The following is a 22121-nucleotide window of genomic DNA, read 5'->3' as shown; positions in this document are numbered from 1 at the left end:
AACCACACATTAGCACATAAATGCTGTTCTTCATTATGCAAGAATCAACCTTTCTTCTTGGCCTTTGGCAACAAGAAAGTGGGATACTTCAAAACAAAACCTACAAATTTGTTTTAGAATGCCACTCCACATTGCAGGAAAACCAAAAATCTGGCAACACTGACTCCTATTGTTTTAAAAGACTCTATAAAAAGAACCTCATTCCTTCACCTCTCATATGCCACTTGACCCGTCTATTCTTAAAGGTCATTCATTGTTTCTTTGAGGTAGTTCTACAATGACACTCCTCACTACTATGGAGACCTGGTGCCAAGTCTCCTTGATCTTTACATTCTGTTTCTCATTCAGTCACTTTCCCACCATTTCAGTCCCTGAGAGTAAACATTATCTCTGAAGATCTGCTTGAACCCTCTGCTAGGGGTTGGCTCACTGGCAAAGCTGCTATTAAGATAATTGGGCTATTCACAAGAGAAGAGAAAGGAAGGGGAAGCTGACTAAAAAGTAAACTATAATCACCAAACCTATCAAGTTTCTACAGTAATGATTTGATTTCAATCAATTTTTTTTAAAAAAATTCAATTTCAATTTCAATCAGTAGAAAGGAAGACTCAACTTAATATTTTTCCCTATAAAATGTGCATTCTTATTGAACAGTAATGATGATGATGACAACGACAGAAGGCTTTAAGGCACAGAAAGTGATTTGTATAGGTTATCTCACTTGATTCTCACATTATCTGTGTGATATAGCAGCTATTACTAGCCCCATTTCAGAGATGAAGAAATTGAGGCATAGAGAAGTTAAGTGACTTGCTCAGGGTCATACAGCTAGTAAATGACTGAATTACAATTCAAATTCAGGTCTTCCTGACTCCAATATTCTCTCCTCTGTGCCACCTCACAGATAAGGATATAAACTTGGTATATATTCTTCACAACTCTGAGGAAGAAAAAACGGTGAACTTAAGGTCGGTCAGACAGTCAGAAGGCAAACATTTATTAAGTGTCTACTATGTGCCAGACTATACTAAGCACTTGGGAGGGAAGGAAGGAAGGAAGGAAGGAAGGAAGGAAGGAAGGAAGGAAGGAAGGAAGGAAGGAGATGGTGGAAGAAGGACAGTGGAGACAGGTGGGAAATGGCAGGTTTGTATTAATGCCCATCCTTACCCTCCGCCTTTCAGTATATCCTTTCTGTCCCCCAGGAACTACGTAAAGTATCAAATAAACTCATTCCATACTAAAGTACACAGGAGATAGACAAATAGATACCTCTGGAGAACGATATTCCATTTAAATAATACCCCATTAGAAAGATTATATTTAACTATATTTAATTCACAAGCTACTAATAATGAACATTTCAGGTATTAATAGAAAATAGATTTTGAAGTATAGGATCTTTCGAGTGCCCTTTGTGAAACGCTATACACACTGGAGGTAATCAACAAGTAAGTACAATATAGGTACTTTTCAAAAACAAAATATAATTTTCAATAGGCTGAATTCAAAAAGAACAGATTAAGCTACTTCTATCTGCAAGGCATTTGTACTAGGTACTTGGAATCAAGCCAATTACATAAAAAAAGGTTTGATTTGAATCAAATCAATTTAAAAGAAAATTAGTACTTAAGTCATTGGACAGAAAGGCTCAACATAACACAAGGACAAAATAATTTCTACATTTTAAGGAATTATTGTATACATACTGTAGACATGTACACAGTATTGACTGGATTACATACTGACATCTATTATATAGGATAAAAAAGTAGAGACAATCTATGAATAACAAATTGCCACATACTTTGATATTCAGCAACTTCAATGATAACATAAAAAAAGAAGGCAAAAATTCAGTTAGAAAATGTAGTTGGGGGTGTGGGAGGTCAATAAACAGGAAAGGGCAAAAAAGCTTATAAATTATGCAGAAGCTGCATGACTATATCATGAATACTTTCTTACAGAAAAGGTTCTGAATTCCACAGACACAGAACATTAAGAAAACTAAATTGTCTGTATTTTAATCATCAAGAAACACCTAGGAAGATAGAAATCACTTCAGAATCAGTTGTGTGTAGTCAGATGGCTATGGCAAAGGTCAAATTAGTCAAATTAAACATAAAATTAGAAAGCTGAGAAGACAAGACTGAGAGCAATTACATCAGCTTCAACTTGACATAATTTTATAATGAGCTACTCCAAAAAATGGGAAATGGATGAAAGCAAAGATAATGACTTATTTTATCACTTAAAAAAAAGTTTAACTGACACAAAACTAGCCACACTAAAGACAGCAAAAAGATGAAATCAACAAGCAGTTATGTTCCTATTCCATGCCAGGCACTGTTCAAAGTGCTGGGGAAACAAGGAAAAGCCAAACGGTCCCTGCTTTTGAGGAGTTCTCAACCTAATGGGATGGAAAACTTGCAAACACTATATGGAAAGAAAATGCATAGAGGATAGATTGGAGATAACAACAGAGGGAAGACGCTATCATTTAGGACTGGGAAAGAGCGCAGAAATCTATCTCAAGTAGTACTTAATTTTGTTCCCAAACAGCAAAGACATGGCAGTCAAGGGCAAAATCAGGTTAGAGCACAAATTCAGGAAAGGAGTTTTAAACAAGTAATAGCACCTCACAGTCAATGAAAAGTAGCAGAGGAGAAAACAGATCCATCAAGCTTGGTGTGAGATCTAGTAAAGACACAGCAGAGAACATCCTTAAAACCTTTGTGGATCTGATTAGAAAGAAAACAAATAAGAAATGAAATAGCTCTTTTATTTTTTACAATGATCTTTAAAAATGGCAAGGGCAGCCACTCAGTGTGAATAGACAGATAGATAGATGGCTTCAAGTTTTATTTCTACTCCATCCTAGCTTTGTGACCCTAAAAAGCAATTTAACTTTCTAGGAAATTCTTTTAAGACTGTGTGTGTGTGTGTGTGTGTGTACACACAGATGTATCTGCAGTTTTCCTCACCAACAAAATCATAGCTCAGATCTCAAAAATTAATAAAACTAGCAAAAATAACAAAATGACTACATTTGAATTCTATCAAATGGTAACAGACAAGATGAAACTTGGAACTGGCCAAATCTATACAGAAGATATCCATGCTGGAAGTGGCACAGGCATAAATTCTGAAAAATTCACAAAGGGAAGAGTCTTTAAAAAAAAAAAACAGAAAAGACTAAAAAATTGCTTTTATTTAAAAGACAAAATAAAAAATAACCAAGAAGACATCAGGAACTGCCAAATCATGGAATATTTTGATCTCACAAGCATTAAAATCTGGAGTAACCTGAAAACAATGGAAAAACACACAGGGGGTTCAAGTAGGATGCGACTTATGGTGAAAACCTGCACTTGAGAAGGGGAATAAAAGAAATTATCCAGGATTTATATGACCAAAAAAGGAGGTTGGCTGCTTATGTGCAGGAAGTAACTGATGAAAACTTGTATATACTGTTTACATATTTTTTTAAACAATAAGGGATCATGAAAATAAGGAAAACAATTACAAAGAATGAGAAAGCACACTGGGATTACAATTTGAATTGGTGAATCTTGTTAACAGGATTTGACTTGCTGAGTAAATCTAACCTGATGAAATAGAAGCAAACCAATCTAATGAAATTGTGGATTCAGAAAATCATAAGTATTAAATCAGTGATTTCTTTGGAAGTAGCGTTCTAAGTTAAATGATTAAATCTATGTTACAAGGAAAAATAAAATACAAAATATAAAACTCAAGTCTATATGGAATTTGTCAATTTTTTCAGTGATGGTAATGTCAGGAAAGGGAATAGTAGGTGCTAATAATTTTATAGTTTTTAGACTGACAAACTTTAATTTGAATGATGGAACTCTACATGTAAGATCTTTGTTCAACGATCAATGAGGGCATACTGCTAGAGAACAGTCACATCAATCTTAACATTCTTGCTATAAATGAAACCCAAAGAGAGATGAAAGTTGCAGCTAAATAGATGAATAGCTAACAAGTACTACATGGTAAGACAAAGAAAGGATTTGGCATAATAAGTTTTATCATTTATCTCAATGCTAAAAGGAATATTATAGTACTAATGATAAGTACTTGGGGGAAAAACACCATTAAAACAAATGCAGCTAATGCACTAGTATCAGTTGAACAGGGTGAAGTTGTAGAGAAATTCTATAAAGTTCTTGACAAGATACTTCAAATCAAACTAGCATAAACTCTGACACTTAGTAACTTAGATGTTAAAACATGAGGATGAGGAGAAATATACAGAAAAAGATGGTTCAGGAGAAGGAAATGAGAGAGGGCATAGGCATAGAAAAGAAGCCTCATGCCTCTATATCATTAACACTGTGTTCAAAAAAAGAATGGGTGGACCTTGGAGATGGCAAGCACTAAACAATACTACAACGAATGAAACTGATCACATTTTAACAGACATGTAAAGTCATTCATAGACATGAGAGTTATCCAATCTTATCAGTGCTTGTATAGTAAGAACACTAACCTATCAGAGCTAAGATCAGAATTTATAATAAACAAGAAAAAGAAACAGTAACAAAAAGATATAGCATGCAATTAAGATGTCAGGCTGAATTTCTTAAGGAAGCTATTGAAAATTTTTTTAGTGGGAAATGGACAACAGAAATGATATCAACATGGACTGTTATAATTTCACCTAGAAGTTAAACCAATAAAAATTAATTACAATAACAAGGAACTAAAAGAGCCCAGAAAGCATCATATTGAGCAACTATATGACTTACTTGCCAAGCAGAAACAATGCAACCCTGGAACAAAATATAAATACATCTGCAAAATCTTATAAAGGATGATGAATGATTAGGAGTATTGATTCATAGAGCAGAAAGAAGCAGTGGACAGGAAAAATCCATCTCAAGAAAGCTTGGCAAGACAGACAACTAAACAAAGTCATCCCAAGGTCATTCATAGATAATACAGAAAGAGTCCTACACATTGAAAAAAAGGGGAAAGGATTTACAAAAATTATCACCAAAAAAATGCCTTATGCATCAAGGATAGTGGAAACACTACACATAAACGATAACAAAACAATTCTTGAGATGCCTACAGGAAGGAGAAATGCACTAAAGAAAATAAGAGAAAAGAAGCTGGATTAGATTAAATATGTATAGAGGAGATCTGTGCTGAAGAGGATACAATTGTGAGGACATTGAAATTTATACAGTATCTAAAGGAGTAGACACCAAAATGAGGTAACTAAGAAAACATCAACTATTGACTTGCTATAACAATCATCTATTTTTTGAAGGCATATGGTGGGTGTGAACAGGCTCTAACATAAAACCAAGAAGGAACTCCAGAGAAGTGAAGGATATGATCAAAGAACTACATGAGATTGAGGCAAACTATTCGCTCTTTTTTCCCTTCTTTTTTGGTTTTGTTTCTTCTTTCTCATGGTTCATTCTATTGGTTATAATTCTTCTTTACAATTTGACTATTATGTAAATAAGTTTAACATGAAGGTATATGTAGAACCTATATCAAATTACATGCCATCTTGCGGGGTAAGGGGGAGAAAAAGGAGGGGGAGAAAATTTGGAACTCAAAACCTTGTGGAACTGAGTGTTGTAAATGAAAAATTAAAAAAAGAAATTAAAAAACAAACAACTGCATGAAAGAGAAAATGGGCTGATCATGTAGTAAGGGGTGACAAGTGGACAGTCAGAGTGTTCCCTTTCCTGGGAGAAAGTAAATAATGCCTCCATATTAGGCTGAAGCCTGTGATGAATTTGGGAAGATACAGACAAGAGCTACAAAGGAGGAATAGGTATCAATGGACTGTGATCTACAGAGTTGGCAATTTCCTCTCCTCTCCAACTACTGCCCTTACATTATTATTAGAGGTCATCAACACCCGTGCTGATGCTCCCTCATCTCCCACTTCCTTCTTAGCTCTCCTAAAATCACATGACCACCACCTTCATTACACTTCCAGCAGACACAGAAATGGCCACACATAGATCTTATCATAATCCACAAGCACTCCACTTCCATGAATAAAAATTCTGACATTCTCCATCTAACCATAAACTCCTATCTTTCCATCTCTCCCTATGCCTTATGCTTCCTAAACTCATTCTTCCTCCTCACTGACACCTCTACTTTTTCAGGCCATTACCCCTGCGCTGACTTCATTTCCCTTTCTCTCCTTTCTCGACCCAATAATTAACCAATTTAACTCCAGACTGCCCTTTGCTCTCAAATCCCTCATCCCTTTGTCCCACCAATGCTCATCCTTTGGCAAACTTCAAAGCTGGATTATTCCCATGATTTGCCTCCTCAGCTTCTACTTATGAACAGTACTGAACAGAGCTGGAGAAATTCAAACAACTGTGCTAACTTCATTATAAATTCATGTTGCTCAACTCCAACTAGACACTCATTTCAGCAGGGCAATACTTTTATTCTTTTATTGTTGATTCCCTGAGTCACTCCAAAGACTTGTCCAGACCTGTTCATCTCTCCATAAGCGTCCCATGCTTCTCCTCTCTCTCAAAATTGAGAACTTTTTTTTTACCTTACAGAGAAAAGGGAGGCCATTCGATGTGTTTTCTCATTTTTCCTTTGTACACTTTATCTCAAAACCCTTTGAATTATCATCTCTGTTCTTTTCTGCTAGTCTCTGAAAAGCAGGCATCCCTTCTTCTTGCCAAACTAATCACTATATATGCCCTTGACACTACGCCTCCTATCTTCTTAATAGATTGCAACCTTAGTCATACCTTCCCTTGAATCATCAACCTTTCCTTATCTATGGGTTCCTTCTTAATTGCTGGCAAACATGCCTAAGTTTCCCCTGTCCTTAAAAAAGTAAACTTTCTGTAGACCCTACCATTCCATCATGCAATCATCCTATATCTCTCCTCCTTTCTTCAGGCAAACTACTGGAAAATGGTATCTATACTTGACTCTTCCACTCCTATCCCCCTCCTCCTCAATTCTTTTTAATCTGGATACTAATATTATCACTTGATTAAAATGGCTCTTTCCAAAGTTACTAATGACCTCTTGATTGCCAAATCTGACAGTCTTTTCTCAGTTCTCTTCTTTATCAATCAATCTGCTTTATTTGACACCATTGAACACTCATTCCTTCTAAATACACTCTCTCCTTGGAATTTTCATGACACTATGCATGGTTTTCCTAATACCTAATGACATTCGGTCAATATATCAATAAACTGTCTTTAAGTTGGTTGTGTCCTGTAAGTATTGGAGTTCCTCAAGAGTCTGTCCTAAGCACCATATTCTTCTATTTCTAAATGCTTACTTGGTGATCTTATCAATTCCCATGGATTTAATTATAATCTTAATCCAAATGACTAATAAATTTATATATACAATCACAGTCTCTTCCCTGTGCTTCAACAGTGTTACAAATTATCAGACATTTCAAGTCTGATATCCTAGGGACCTCGCAGATTCTACGTATATCAAAATTAATTCACATTCTTTCCCTCTCAAACATGCACCTCTTTCTTTGAGTTGAAGGCACGACCAGCTTCCAATGCTCATAACTGTATCACGAAAGCAAGATTCATAATATCGATGGTGACCGTGAATATGCCTGTATAGTTCAGAATCACAAAGTATTAAGAGACTCTGTACAGAAGGCTGAAGAAATAAACTGATGAGGTCAAAGAACCATATGTTGAGGTTAGGGAACCACATGTTTTTAGGGGTGCTCAAGACCCCAAAATACCAACACAGCAGGTGCTGCTTGAATGAATTCAACTCAAGTCTTCTCATAGCCAAAGAAAGACAAATTTATTACAAATTCTCCATATTGGGTTGTTATTAGAAATCTCACCATTTGTGATGCTTTTTTTCACAAGCGGGCCAGATTCCATCTGAGGTAGATGGAATCTAAGCACCTTCATGAAGGCAAGATGAAACTTATATACATAAAGATTGTGGGAGGGATCTAGGGTGGTCCTGGGGTGATGGGAGGAGGGGTTTCAGACTCCAGGAACCAAGAAAATGGGATTAAGGGAGGGAAGTAGCTGAAGGCTACCTGGAGATAACAGACGATTAGGGCTAGATTAGTTTAAGGGTAACAGATTTGAGAATAGACACTTTGATAGGATCCAGGGTGGAAACCAGCCAGACAATGGAGGGCTAGGCTAGGTTAAGAGTAACCTAGCCTAGAGATTTTGGGCCAAGCAATGAGGAAAGGCTTATGGCCTCAGGCAAATGTCTCATCTAGTGGGAAGATTCAAGGGGAGTTCAAGGGGGCTCCCACACTCTAAACCCCATCAAAACAATTATTCAGACACCAGAGGGTCAAATCCCAGAACCAATAACCCCAATTCTACATATCAGTAATTGTATTCCAAAACCAGTAAGTCCACCTCAATGTAACAGCAAGGAGAGAAAATACAGTATCACAGCAAAGAGTCAAGCCATCCTGTAACCTTCCCCTCTGCTAAGGCCTTCCTATAAACATTCACTCAGGAATCCCAACTGTCTGGTTGCCTGGGTCCTCAACTGCTCACTCTCCCTCACCCCACATATCTGATCAATTGCCAAATCCTCTCATTTTTATCTCCACATCATTTCTTGCATCCAACTCCTTCTCCCTACTCATATAGCTAACCATCTTTAATGAGGTCTTCATGACCTATTCCTAGATTTCTCCTAATCTAAGCATTCTCCTAAATGGTCCTCCTACCTCAAGTCTCTCCTCTACTTCAGTCCATCCTCCACACAGTTGCCAAAGTGATTTTCCTGATCATATCACTCGATTAACTCTTGTGGTACCCTAGAGCCTCTAGAAGGAATTCATGAATTAATTAATTTAAAAGCATTTATTAGGGGGCTTGCTCTGTGCTAAATCCTGTGCTAAACACTGTAGACTCTACTGTAAACAAGCAAAACAGTTCCTTCCCACAAGGACCAGACATTTTAATGGAGGAAAACAGCATATAAAGGGAATCTTAAAGGTAGATGAAGTGGACAGGGTATGTTGTGGGAACGGACTGGTTCTTGAGAAAGACAAGGTAAAACACCTTGTCCAGAATCCTAGAAACAGAATCAAAGATTCAGGAAGGAAGCAGATAAGGAACATAAGAGCGGCCAGAATAGGGTGGAAAACTCATTAGCCCCCTTCCCCCACATTGTGATACAGTCATAATGGTCTTTCTCTGTTGTTCCTACAGGACATTAGCTTCCCATCTCTATCTTTGCTCCATGGCTGAAAGGTACTCTCTCCTCACCTGTGTCTCACAGGAGACCTTTCTTCCTTTAAGATGAACCTGGAGCGGGGCCAGAGCCAAGATGGCGGCTGGAAAGCAGGGACTAGCGTGAGCTCCCCGCCAAGTCCCTCCAAAAACCTATAAAAAATGGCTCTGAACCAATTCTAGAACTGCAGAAGTCACAAAATAGCAGAGGGAAGCAGGGCTCCAGCCCAGCACAGCCTGGATGGTTGTTGGGTGAGGTCTGCCCATGGAGCTGGGAGCGGAGCAGAGCCCAGTGTGGGCCCCATGGACCAACCAGAAGCTGGGCGGAGTGGGTGCTAGCACCCTAAATCAGTGAGCTGTGGCAGTTGCCAGACTTCTCAACCCACAAACACCAAAGACAACAGAGAAGAACTGCAGAACCCACAAAATAGCGGAGGGAAGCAGGGCTCTAGCCCAGGACAGCCTGGATGGTCTCTGGGTAAGGTCTATCCTGCACGGAGCTGGGAGTGGAGCAGAGTGGATCAGAGCAGAGCCCAGCGTGGGCAGCGCGGACCAACCAGACCAGGAGCCTGGCGGAGCGTGCCCCAGCACCCTGAATCAGTGATCTGCAGCAGTTACAAGACTTCTCAACCCACAAACACCAAAGACAACAGAGAAGGTTAGTGGGAAAAACTGCTGGGGACAGAGTGAAAGGAGTTCCTAGTTCAGCCACCACCCTGGGGACAGCGGAGGTGGGGCAGCTACAGAACTACAGCTGCAGTTGCTTCTGGCCCCAGGCCCACCTGGTGGGAGGAATTAAGTGGCGGATGAGAGCAGGAGTGAAGAGCCTGCTGAAGATCTAAGTCCAGTCCAGTTTGGGGGATCTTGGGGAAGGAGGAGTGCTGGTGTGGCAGAGCTGGCGCAATCCCCCCAAGCTTGGGGATGTTGGAGGGGAGGGCAAAGGGGGGTGGAGGTAATCAAAAACAAACACTTTTGAAAGGGGACAGGGTCAAGCGAGAATATTCAATAAAGGGGGATAGGTTAAGAAGGAGCAAAATATAGTTAGTCTTTCACAACATGAGTACTGTGGAAGGGTTATACATAATGATACGCATGCGGCCTATGTTGAATTGCTTGACTTCTTAGGGAGGGTGAGTGGGAAGGGAAGAGGGGAGAGAACTTGGAACTCAAAGTTTTAAAAACAGATGTTCAAAAACAAAAAAAAGTTTTTGCATGCAACTAGAAAATAAGATACACAGGCAATGGGGCGTAGAAATTTATCTTGCCCTACAAGAAAGGAAGGGAAAAGGGGATGGGAGGGTAGTGGGGTGACAGAAGGGAGGGCTGACTGGGGAACAGGGCAACCAGAATATACGCCATCTTGGAGTGGGGGGGGGAGGGTAGAAATGGGGAGAAAATTTGTAATTCAAACTCTTGTGAAAATCAATGCTGAAAACTAAATATATTAAATTTAAAAAAAATTAAATTTAAAAAAAAAAAAAGATGAACCTGGAGCACTACCTTCTTTTCAAAGCCTCCTTTTTCAGTCCCCTAAACTTCTAGTCCTCTCCTTCTCAAACTACCTTGTGCTTAACTATTTTGTATTTATGCTCTTTATGCAGGATGTTCCAATTTTAAACTTTAATCAGTTCAGAAGCATAAATGCTATAGACATTTGAAAGCTTTTTTTCAAATGATTTCAAATTTCAAAAATTTGAAATTCTTTTGTTAGAAACACACCTGGCACAGAGATTTAGGTATCAAGGGCAATTTATTATTATTGAGGAATCAAAAGGAGTTGGGCTTATGTTCCTGACCAGGAACATGAGGAAGAGGGAGTGGGGAATACAGGAGGGAGACCAGCTTTATTCTGTCAGACTAACCCAGACTGATGCAACATCAGCTCAGTACCTCCCTTCAGAGAATGGATTGGTCCACTCCCTTCTGGGTTACAATCTTCCCTATATACTGCTCACATGCAAATCCTTCTTATCTGCCCCCCACCCCAAACATACATCTCACCTTCAAAAATGGTGGAAAACTCCTCCCTGCAGGTACGTGAGGAAATATTCAATTAAGCAATTAAGCATGCATAATACCAATTTGACCCAATTCTCTCTTCAACCAAGACCATTATCTGGCTAGTTTAGGCTAGTTTTCCTAACATCCTGGAATTGCAGTCTTTAAAAAACCATGAGCTTTATTTGCATTGGCTGGGCATATCTATCCTGGTTAATTGTTTTTCCCTTCTTTGTTCAAGCTGACACTTCATTAATTATTCTGTGGAAACCTAACTTTCCCTAACTTTTGCTAATCTCTCATACTTTTATAATTATTTGATTATCTGAGTCTTATATAATGAGAATCCTGTCATTATGCAATGTGTGTGCAACAGTTTCTGGATGACACTTTCTCAGACCAGGGGATCAGTAAAGCAAGCCTTCTTGCTTGGCAACCTCAGTCACCTGATCTATCTCCATTAGATTTTCCTTATAAAGTCACTTTATTTTTTTTAATTACTTTAAACTTAAATACACAATAAGAAAAAATAAAAAGAAATAAATTATACACTTAAATATTAAAAGTTAAATACTAAATAAGAAAAGAAAAAAAAAGCATTGCCATGTGCACAACAGAACTTAAGAGAAGATTCAAAACATACGGCAATAAATTTCCAATTCAAGAAAGCCTATATAATAAATACTACATGTTGTGTTCAAAGCTGTCCATCTTTTCTTTGCTTCCTTATGAGTTTTCTTTTGCTCTCTGCTGTACCTATTTACTTTGTTCTTTTTTTCCTCATTCTCCCTCCCCAAGAAGGTACAATTAAGTGCAGATAGACACACACACACACACACACATGCACACGTACATATACAATATACATACACATATACACAAACATACATACATACATGTATATACACAAAGATATACATATACCTACATATGCATACGTATATTTAGATAGCTCTAATCATAGTCATATATAGACATATACATTCATTTGCATCTATGTAAGAACATATACTTAGCTGTCCTCCGTTTCTCTGAGGGTGGATAACCTCTTACTTTGTAAGTCTCAGTCTTTCCATATTTTTGTAAGTCCACCAAATCATTTCCTATACCACAGCAATATTCCATCCTTACACTGTCCAGTTATTTTAAAAAGTCCAAAACAATATAGCTGACAAATAGTGTAGTTTCCCTATTTTTCTCTTATGGTTAAATCTGTTGTAGCTTTAACTTTGTCTGAGATCATGGCAAGTATCTCTGCTTTTTTTCCCTTAATAAATTCTACCAATAGAGTCATTTTAAAACACCATGTAAGTCCCAAGACTTCATTCACTAGATAATCTTAGGGCTAGGATTACAAATACAAACATTCCAGTCACTGAGCAGTAGCTGATGAAAGGTTTTGCAAAGTTCAAAGCTCAACCAGAGTGACATACAGCATAAGACAACACATTGAATTGTAGTAAGAAACATCAATACTTTAAAATGTAAACATTTAACCTTTCAACTGTTTTTTAAAGTTTTAACATATATTTATGAAGTTATTAAAGCTTGAAATTTCATTAAGACTTTTGGGACACACTGTTTTCTGTATGTGTAGAAGTCCTTTAGAATGTAAGCCTCCTGAGAGAAAAGATTCTTTCATTCATTGTATCCTGACTCATAGTTTGTTAAATACTCATTGATTAGAGATAGCACTTAGGTTAGGCCTTGAAGAAAGTATAAAATCAAAGGCAAAGGAGTCAAATGGAATAAATATCATGAGTGAAACAGTCTCCATAAATGCAGAGAGGTGAAATAGGACAGCATGAGACTAGGCAACAGTCCAGGTTCACTGAGAAAGAGTAGATGAAAGTGAATATATGACAAAAGATTACCACAGGAGGTTGGAGTAAAATTGCAAAGGATGTAAACACCAGAGTATTAGTGTTCTGTTCCTTAGGAAATGGCAGCCAATGGACACTTCTGGGCAAAGACCATCACAATTACACAATAACTCCACAATTACACAAATATTAAGAAGGTTGTTCTGTTGTGTAAAGAGCTGAGTCAGGGAAGGGAAGGACCAGTGTAATGGAGACAAGTTGGGAGGTTATTAAAATAGTAAAGAGGTTGTAAGAGTTTGAACTAGTATGGTAGTAGTATGAATAAAAAAGGACCAATTCAAGAGAAATTATGGATGAATAAGACTTACCTACTGAGCTTTATTTCTGGAAGTAAGATGGAATATACATTGCTAGGATGGGCTAAAAAAGGATGGGTGTGGCACAAATCTAGGTTAAGGAATTTGGCAAACAATACATTAATAGTAGAATGAAGAATAAATCTCAGGAACTTCACATCCTAAACAAAATATTCTTATCCACTAGAGTCTAGACCATTTAAATTTTCAATAGATGGAAGTTTAAAGATTTAAAACATGAGCTAAATAAGAAAACAAAGCAACTGGAGAAAAAAATAAAAATATAGTGGGGAAAGAATTAAAAAACCTAAGAGAACAGCATTAGGAACAGGGTTTGAATTCTGTCTCTGCCATTTAATAACTGTATAACCTTGGCAAAATCATGTAACTTCCCTGGGCCTCAGTTTTCTCACCTGTAAAATGAAATGAGGGTTGACTAGATGACCACTATGGTCCTTTCTAGGTATATATCTCTAATCTCTTCCAGCTGTAAAGAGAGCAACATAGATAAAAAGAGCCCAAGACTGAAGAAAATAACCTATTTAAAACTGGAGTGAGCTCTGGGGCAGAACTGACTTTGCTAAGGATTGAAGTGTAAACAATCATCAACCCTCTATAACTAGCCAGGAAAAGGAGTCTACTAATCCATACTGCAACCATGTGGCAAGATCAGAGACTTGCCATCGGTTTTACCAACATGCATACCCTTCCTCCTTATGGAGCCCTTATCCATCTCTTTTTCAGAGACTAATAAGAAAATTATTACATTGCCATTGCCACAAGGAAGGGCTTCATTAGCCACCTCTTTGCAATCTGATTCATGGGCTGCTTCAGGCGTAGCTGCCTTTCCAGAACACTGCTCCTGATTCCCTCATATCCAGTTCATGTCAGCCCCATTCCCATTCCACCACCCTATTGTGGTACAGTGGAAAGAAGACTGTCCTTAGAGGCAGAGAATCCAAATTCAAATCCTGTCTCTGACTATATGTGTGACCTTGGGCAAGTTTCTGAACTCTGCATCTCAGTCTCCTCATTTATAAAAAGCAGGAGGGTAGATGGCTTCTGAGGTTCTTTCCAGTTCTAAATTGGTGATCTTGCCCTTTCACTATGCCCCCTAGAATCACTGCCATTTTATCAACAATCTGTCCTTCACAATATATTGGGCCCTTCCTCCAAATATCATCTTTAATTTTCATGTGCCTGTTTTCTCCGAATAGAACAAAAGCTTGAAAAACAGACACTATTTCATTTTTGCCTTTGTATGTATCTAGCACAATGTCTTAAACATAGTACGTGCTCAATAAATGCTTGCTAAATGGAACTGAATTGGATAGAATCAGTTAAAATTAAAAAGAAAGCCAAAATAAACAGCAACACAAAAATCATGAGATTTCTGAAAGGACTGTGCAAACCTGAAACTTAGTGACTATGCAATCCGTTCACCAAAAGAACAAAATCAATCTAATCTAAATTCTAGTACAATTCTAACACTTGAACTGAACTCTGCTCCATTACAGAAATTATAACTTAACCAAATAGATGCATTTCAGAAAGTTCAGTATGAGATAAATTTCTATTAAATTAATTCACTTTTACACGTTATCTAGTATAAAAATCTGAGATGTGTTCTGATGCAAAACTTTGTCTCTTTGTACACAAAAGTAAAAATGAAGTTCACTTATCTGGAAGAGAGTCAGGAGTGGTAGTTGGTGGGTATCTCAACCTGTGATTTTATTCTCATAGAGAAATTACAGTGTATACAACAAGAAGTATCATTATAGAGTTGCCTCCAGCACGAAAAGATTAACTGATTTTCCAATGGTCACATAGCTAGTAAGTGTCAGAGAGAGAACCTGGAGTCCAAAAACCTAGGTTCAAGGTTAGTAAACTATCTATTATAATATATTGACTCAAAAAGCACAAAAAAAGCAAACATTTTCAAATCACCTGAAAAAGGAAAAAAAAATTCTGATAAAAGGTGAAACACAATTCTGTGCTATAACCAAAGTAAAAGAATCAAAAATAAAAACAGACTGTAGTGTCAAGAAACTTGTACTTGTTCATTGCTGTTCTGACAGAATAATCGCTGTCTTTCAATGGACATTCATTCCAGGATTTATTAAGTACCTACTGCATGCTAAGCACTATGTTAGAAACTAGAGACATAAAGGCAAAAATCAGACAGTTCTTATTTTCAAGGAATTTATATCTGACTATACCACAGAATTATACACTGCTTTAACTTTAAGTAACTACATGTTGCTTTAATGTAAGAAATTTTTTACAACCCTTGAAATTCCCAGCTCTTCTCTGCGCAACTGTTAACAAATGCTTAAAGAATAGATAAATGGCCTATAAATATATGAGCAGAAATGTAATATCCTTACTTCATAGGGAGATTTGTGCCAATTACTACCAGGACACATACATGTAATTTGAAGATTTCTTCCATGTGATCTGGAGATTTCACATATGTCTTGAATCTCTGACTAAAGGGATATATAATTGTTGACAGAGGTCTTTAACACAGCAAAGTTTGCTGCATCTTACATGTTTTTAAAGGAAAGTAAAGATTTATTTCCATTAAAACCTATTCATATACTCGGGTACAATAAAATAATACCCTGGTGTGCACTGAGTTCCTGGCACATCCTCAATGCATGCTTACTGATGGATTGACTGGTTGATTGATTGATATTCCTTTCAATGACCTATATCTTAGGAATAGTGCTTACTTATCCTAAAAGGATCTCCAAAAAATAACAGAAACATATTTGTAAGCAATAAGTTACAGTGGAAAGAGAACTGTCACTAGAGATAGAGAACCTGAGGTTAAACACCACCTCTGACCTGTGCGAGCTGTGTAGCCTTGGGAACATCACCTAACCTTCCTAGGTTCAAAGTTTCCTCATCTGTAAGAAGAGAAGAGTGGATTGGATGCCTCAGAGTCCCTTCCTGCCCAGTTATGACTCCATAAGATATTCTATACTAACCGTAGGTTAAACCTATTTTCTTTATAGGAAATATGTGAAATGCTGCTGTCTTCTAACCTTTTATGAGCTTGCACTTCAGATTATTCTCAATTATAAGGCTGGATGATTTTCTGATCTTTGAGTCAATGTTAACCTCCCTTCTCTTATTTCTTCTTTTTTTCAACTTGTATTTTTTGCTTTTTACATGCCTTTCCTGTCCCCTCCCACTTCCCTAATAATCAAGCCATAAACTGACCATTTCCCCACCACACATACCTTTCTCAGCTTCCTCACAATTTATACCTCTCTACATGCTGTCCAATCCAGAGAGACTGGCCTCCTTGCTACTCCTCAAAGAAGAAGATACTCTAGGCTTTCTTATTAGCTGTTCCTCATCCCTAGAATGATCCCCTTCCTCATCTCTGCCTTCCTGTTTGTTAAAATAGAATTTTAGAGGTAAGTTGCTCTATTCCACAGCAAAATATCTCACATGGGAAGTGAAAAAGCAAGTTTCAATGTTTTCATAACTGTTTAAAAAGTGAAAGGCTGCAAAATTTAATGATTTTTATTTAAAGGACCTCTACCATGTCAGAGCCAAATGGAATAAAATTTGGCAACATGAAAATAGGCTTTCCCATGTGGGTGGAAAATGATGACAGGGTCTGGCAAGAAGCAATCACAGATGGAGTGGGAGAGGTTGTGTACCAGGATAAATGAGGATCCCAGACCTGTACAAGTACAACACATGTCAACCAGCTCCTCTGTCACCCACAATGCAATTTCAGGTCACAGATGCAGGACAGTCTAAGGAAGGCACTTGCATCCAGGCATGGTATCCCTGGCTAAGGAGTCATCTCAGACCCTAGCCGATGTAGCAAAAAAAGAACCTGTTCAGAAGCAAGGAGCAGCATGGCTCAGATGCTAAGAGCAGGGTGTGGTCTCAGTTCCAGCTTCTAACTGGTCTGAAGTCTACACAGGCAAAAGGATAAGAATCTCATAGGAGATGAGGAAGCCCTCAAGAGGTTTCAAATCAACATTGATAAAGAAAGTAAATCAAGATTCTGAAAAAGTACCATGGTAACCAATAAAATAGCAAGCTCCAATAGCTGCCCCACTTATATCTAAATTTACTTTTTTAATAGAATTTCACAGCAATACCTTTCTAATTAATAGTCAAAACAAAATTCCCACAAAGTATATTTCCTGAAAAATATTAAGCTCTCAGTCTGTACATGACCTAAGCATTCCAGTCTTCATCAAACTGAAAACCTTGGATATAATTCTGACTCACTACTATCTCCTGCCTCCCAAATCCAAATCTAAATTCTATTTAATGAATAAAATCTAGGCTTCAGGACCACCTCCTCTGTGATTGCCATCAATGATTTACCCAAACCAGGGCAACAGAATTCTCCTCTGACTTTCTACAGAACTTATTATCTAGAACACTAATCTGAAAAAGCAGTAGTGTCTCCTGTCTCTATACTTCTTGTGATCACACTGGGTTGCTGCCTCTAACATCAAGCACAGAAAATCTGACAGAGGCACATAAGCAGTCATTTTAGAGAACTGGAATATCTGTTCATTTATGTCTCTGATTACCTTTAATGGTTTCCTCCACAACTTCTACTACACGATCTATTTGTTGAACCTAAAAAATACAAGAAAATAAAAATTTTTAATGATTTATACAGTCAATGAAAAATCTATTCTAATGCTATTTCTCTTTGAATCAATGTTAGGGATCCTAACAAATTCTGTATATTGCAGTCTTTGAAATTTCATACTGTAAGTCGACGATATCATCCAGTGACACATGAGAAATGGATATAGATTTTTTTCAGGTTCTATTATGGTCATATCGTACGTACAAACCTGTCAAAACACTGTCATATTTAGCCAAAACATTTTTCTAATTATTGCAAATTTACAAGGTCTATGAGGAAAAACAATAGCTACCTCTGTTCCGGAGAAAGCAGCATTTAACACAACAGAAGAGAGACACAGGAAAAAGGGAAGAAGTGGGTAAGGAGGGGAGAGCACAAAGAAGAGAGGGCAAGAAAACACAAGAACTCAAAAGAAAGCAGGTTCAAGACTCACAGAGTATAATAAAACACTATCTAATTCACTGTGAGAATATGCAGAAAGATTTTCTTAATTAATACTATAAATTGTAGCCTTGAATACTCAAGAGCTCAGCAGTTGGTATATAATTCAAACAAAATAAATAAAATAGTATCTTTTATCCTTAAGGCTTTTACTAATAGATATACAAAAAAAAAAAACAAGCAATATGTTCTATTACTAACTCCATATGTATTCTACAATGAAGCAAAGGAGCCATAGAATAAACAATTCATAAATAACATCAACTCATTGTGCAGCAGAATTTCTTAAAAGCAAAGTTATTTTGATCATCCAGTATAAACACCAAATTTGTATTTGGATATATAATGAAATAGTATTGCTATAACATATAGAAAGATACTACAGAAAGATCCTACTTTGAGACATTTAATAGTTCAGTAAAGGAATATACACATACTATGCAATAATAGAGTGCAGCAATAAATAACAAATTCTATTTTGATGTAAAATTACATTTTATTTTATATACAAATATCTCAAATAAGTACTGCTCCTTCTTCTATTCAGGACACCCAGACCCCATCTGTACTGCTGGACTGCTATTTTATATACAAATATCTGAAATAAGTACTGGCAAAAGATTTGCTTTGTAAAATTATGGTCAGAGTTGCCAGAACATTCAAAATTTCTTTTCATTTTTTAAATAAATTTTACTATTGTTCTCATATCACTTAAATTTCTTTCTAATTTTGCCACCATTCACTTTTGAGTGTTTTGGGGTAGTTGTTCTTTTTATTTACATAGTTATATTCATCATCTCTGCTCTGCTTACTTCACTCACCATCAATTCATGTAAATATTTCTTTGCTACCCTGTCTAAATAATATTCACTGCTTCTTATAGTATCATAATATTTGATTACATTCAAGGTCTAGCTCAGAAGTGGGGAATCTGTGGCCCTCTAGGTCCTCAAGTACAGCCCTTTGACTGAATCCAAACTTCACAGAACAAATCCCCTTAATAAAAGGATTTATTCTGTAAAACTTGGACTCAGTCAAAAGGCCACACACAAGGACCTAGAAGTCTACATGTGGCCTTAAAGCCGCAGGTTCCCCACCCCTGTGCTAGCTAATGGTTGTTTAGCCATTGCCCAAATGATAGGTATCTCCTTTTTGTTTTCCAATTCTTTTGAACCACAAAAATGCTGCCATAAATAATTTGTTATAAAAGGACTTTTCTTTTTATCAGTGAACTCCTTGGAATACATGCCTACTTAGTAGAATCTCTGGTCAAAGTACATGGATATTTTAGTTACTTTATCAGTATAATTCCAAATTGTTTTCCAAGTCACACAATGGTATGTCACTCCTCCCACACTATTTTCATATTTTGTCATCTTTGCTAATTCACTGGGCATGAGACAACCACACTTTAGAAAATATAATTACACTCATATTCTCTATTACATTTCATATTTTAAGAAAACATTCATATCAGTTATTACAGTGGATTGAGATGTGTTTTAAGAAAAGAAAAATGTTACCAGAAATTTATTCCATACTGAGTATTTGCATCTAATTATGCAGTAAAGCAGAGATTCTACTAAGTAGGCATGTATTCCAATTTAAGGTCACATACACCTATTTGCTATACAGTTACATATTACCACAGTAGTACATAACCGAAGACTACTCCATAGGAGGTTAGAGCTATATACAGACAATAATACTGTTTATGGTTCCTCTGTCTTAATTCCATAGTCCTGTCTGTCATGACTCAAAAAATATCAACTTGTTTGTGACTATCTTAAATGAAAATAGGCCATCAATAAGCCTCCCAGCAGTTTACAAATATGCCCAATTTGAAATTCTGCTCTAAGATGTTTCTGATTCATTTCTGCCCCGCCTAGAGTGATTTCCATGGATCTTCATCACTTTAGTGGCAACATCTTGCCCCACTTAACCACTTCTCACAGAATCACAGATGCTTAATGTCAGAAGGGAAAATTAGCAGTTTCTGATACAGCCTCTATGATGCATGAAATCCCTTCACTCATTGTCTCATGTAAGTCCAAATAACTTTTAGACAGTACTATTAGAAATCGTTTTCTTTATGATGAGCCAAAATCTGCTTCTCTGTAACTTCTATTTGAACTAATGTTCAAGTTCTGAATCTGGAGTCACAAAAAAGCCCACTTATCCTTGCATCCTTCATGTATTAAATGATGGCTCTCCCATCATCACTACATCTTATTTTCTCCAAGCTAAAAATTCCCAATTTCTTCAGATGTTCCTGCGCAACAATCTGCTCAACTTTCTCTGGAGCCCTTCTTTGTCCCATGCACCCAGAACTGATCCAAACATTCTAGATATGATATGAACAGCACAGAGTCAAGCAACAACACTAGCTGCTTTGATTTCTAAATGTCGCTTAAGATGATACTAGATTAGTGCTTCTGGCTGGCATATCACATTGGTGACTAAAACTGACTTTGTAGTTTATGAAACATGTTGAATCGTTGTTGCTACTGTTTTAAACACATATTGTTAAGGTACATTTCTTCAATCCAGTGCTTAAATGTAGTTGTTTTTAGAGGGGAAAAAAAAGCAAAAAGCTAAGTATCAATGTGACATTTATCTTTAATAAATTTCATTCAAATAGATTCAGCTCACTGATCCAGTCTGTTGAGATCTTTTGGGATCAAGATTGTGTCATTATCATCAGGTTGAAGTTAATCCTCTAACCAAACTACTAACTGAAGAATAGGTTCTGAATGTCACTGGGCTCCTGTATGTGGCAAAGCATCTGGTGCTGATTTTATTCCAACTGAGATTTACAAGGCAGGGGGTCCATTGCTTATACAAAAGCTGATTGAAATCTTCCAGGTTACACGGCAAGAGGTGGTTATGGAGTTCAAGAACAACTCTACTGTCAGTCTCTATGAAGGAAAGGGAAATGGGTTGTCCTGTGACAACTATAAGGGGTATCTGTCTCTTAGTCATTGCCAGTAATACTCTTGCCAGAGTCCTCCTTAGTCAGCTAGTCCTTCACCTAGAAGATCGTCATCTACCCAAGAGCCAGTGTGGATTCCGAAAGTGCTGAGAAATGGCTGACCCAGTGTTTGCTGCCTGGTAACTCTAAGAGAAATACCAGGAGCAGAACAGAGGTCTGTACAAAATGACCAAGGCCTTTCATACTGTTAGTCATGAGGATTTGTGAAAGATCATAACAAAATTTGGCTGCCCAGAGAGGTTCATTCTTATTGTATGTCAATTTCATAACAGCATCTTGGCAAGCATTCTAGATGGTGGATGATGCTCTCACACTTTCACAGTTACCAATGGAGTGAAGCACGGCTGCGTGCTTGCTCCCATGCTTTTTCTCATGATATTTTCAATGATGCTGTTGAACACCTTCAATAAGAACAAAAATGGCATAAAGGTCAGCTATTGCACTGATGATAAGTTATTTAACTTGAAAAGGTTACAAGCCACAACTAAAATGGAGGGAGAGTTGGTGTTCAATTTTTTGCAGATGGTTATGCAATCAACGCAACCTCTGAGGCTGAGCTGCAACAGAGTATGGACTGATCCTCTGCCATTTGCACTAATTTTGGCCTGATAACACCAAGTAAAGAGAAATTCGCCACCAAGC

At 37.3% G+C, this 22121-nt stretch overlaps 1 protein-coding gene across 1 annotated transcript in view; it reads right to left on the bottom strand.

Moving 5' to 3' along the window:
* The window catches only part of CDKAL1 (CDK5 regulatory subunit associated protein 1 like 1), a 695070-nt gene that overhangs the window by 476330 nt on the left and 196619 nt on the right, over positions 1-22121 (bottom strand). Inside the window, exon 7 of the mRNA XM_036741492.1 lies at positions 17982-18030. Coding sequence (XP_036597387.1) covers positions 17982-18030 — 49 coding nt within the window. The remainder of the gene's footprint in view (positions 1-17981; positions 18031-22121) is intronic.

This window comes from Trichosurus vulpecula, chromosome 1 (assembly GCF_011100635.1).
Source record: "Trichosurus vulpecula isolate mTriVul1 chromosome 1, mTriVul1.pri, whole genome shotgun sequence".
NCBI lineage: Eukaryota > Metazoa > Chordata > Mammalia > Diprotodontia > Phalangeridae > Trichosurus > Trichosurus vulpecula.
The sequence above is the reverse complement of the archived record's forward strand: the minus strand, read 5'-3'. Positions and strand labels throughout refer to the sequence as shown.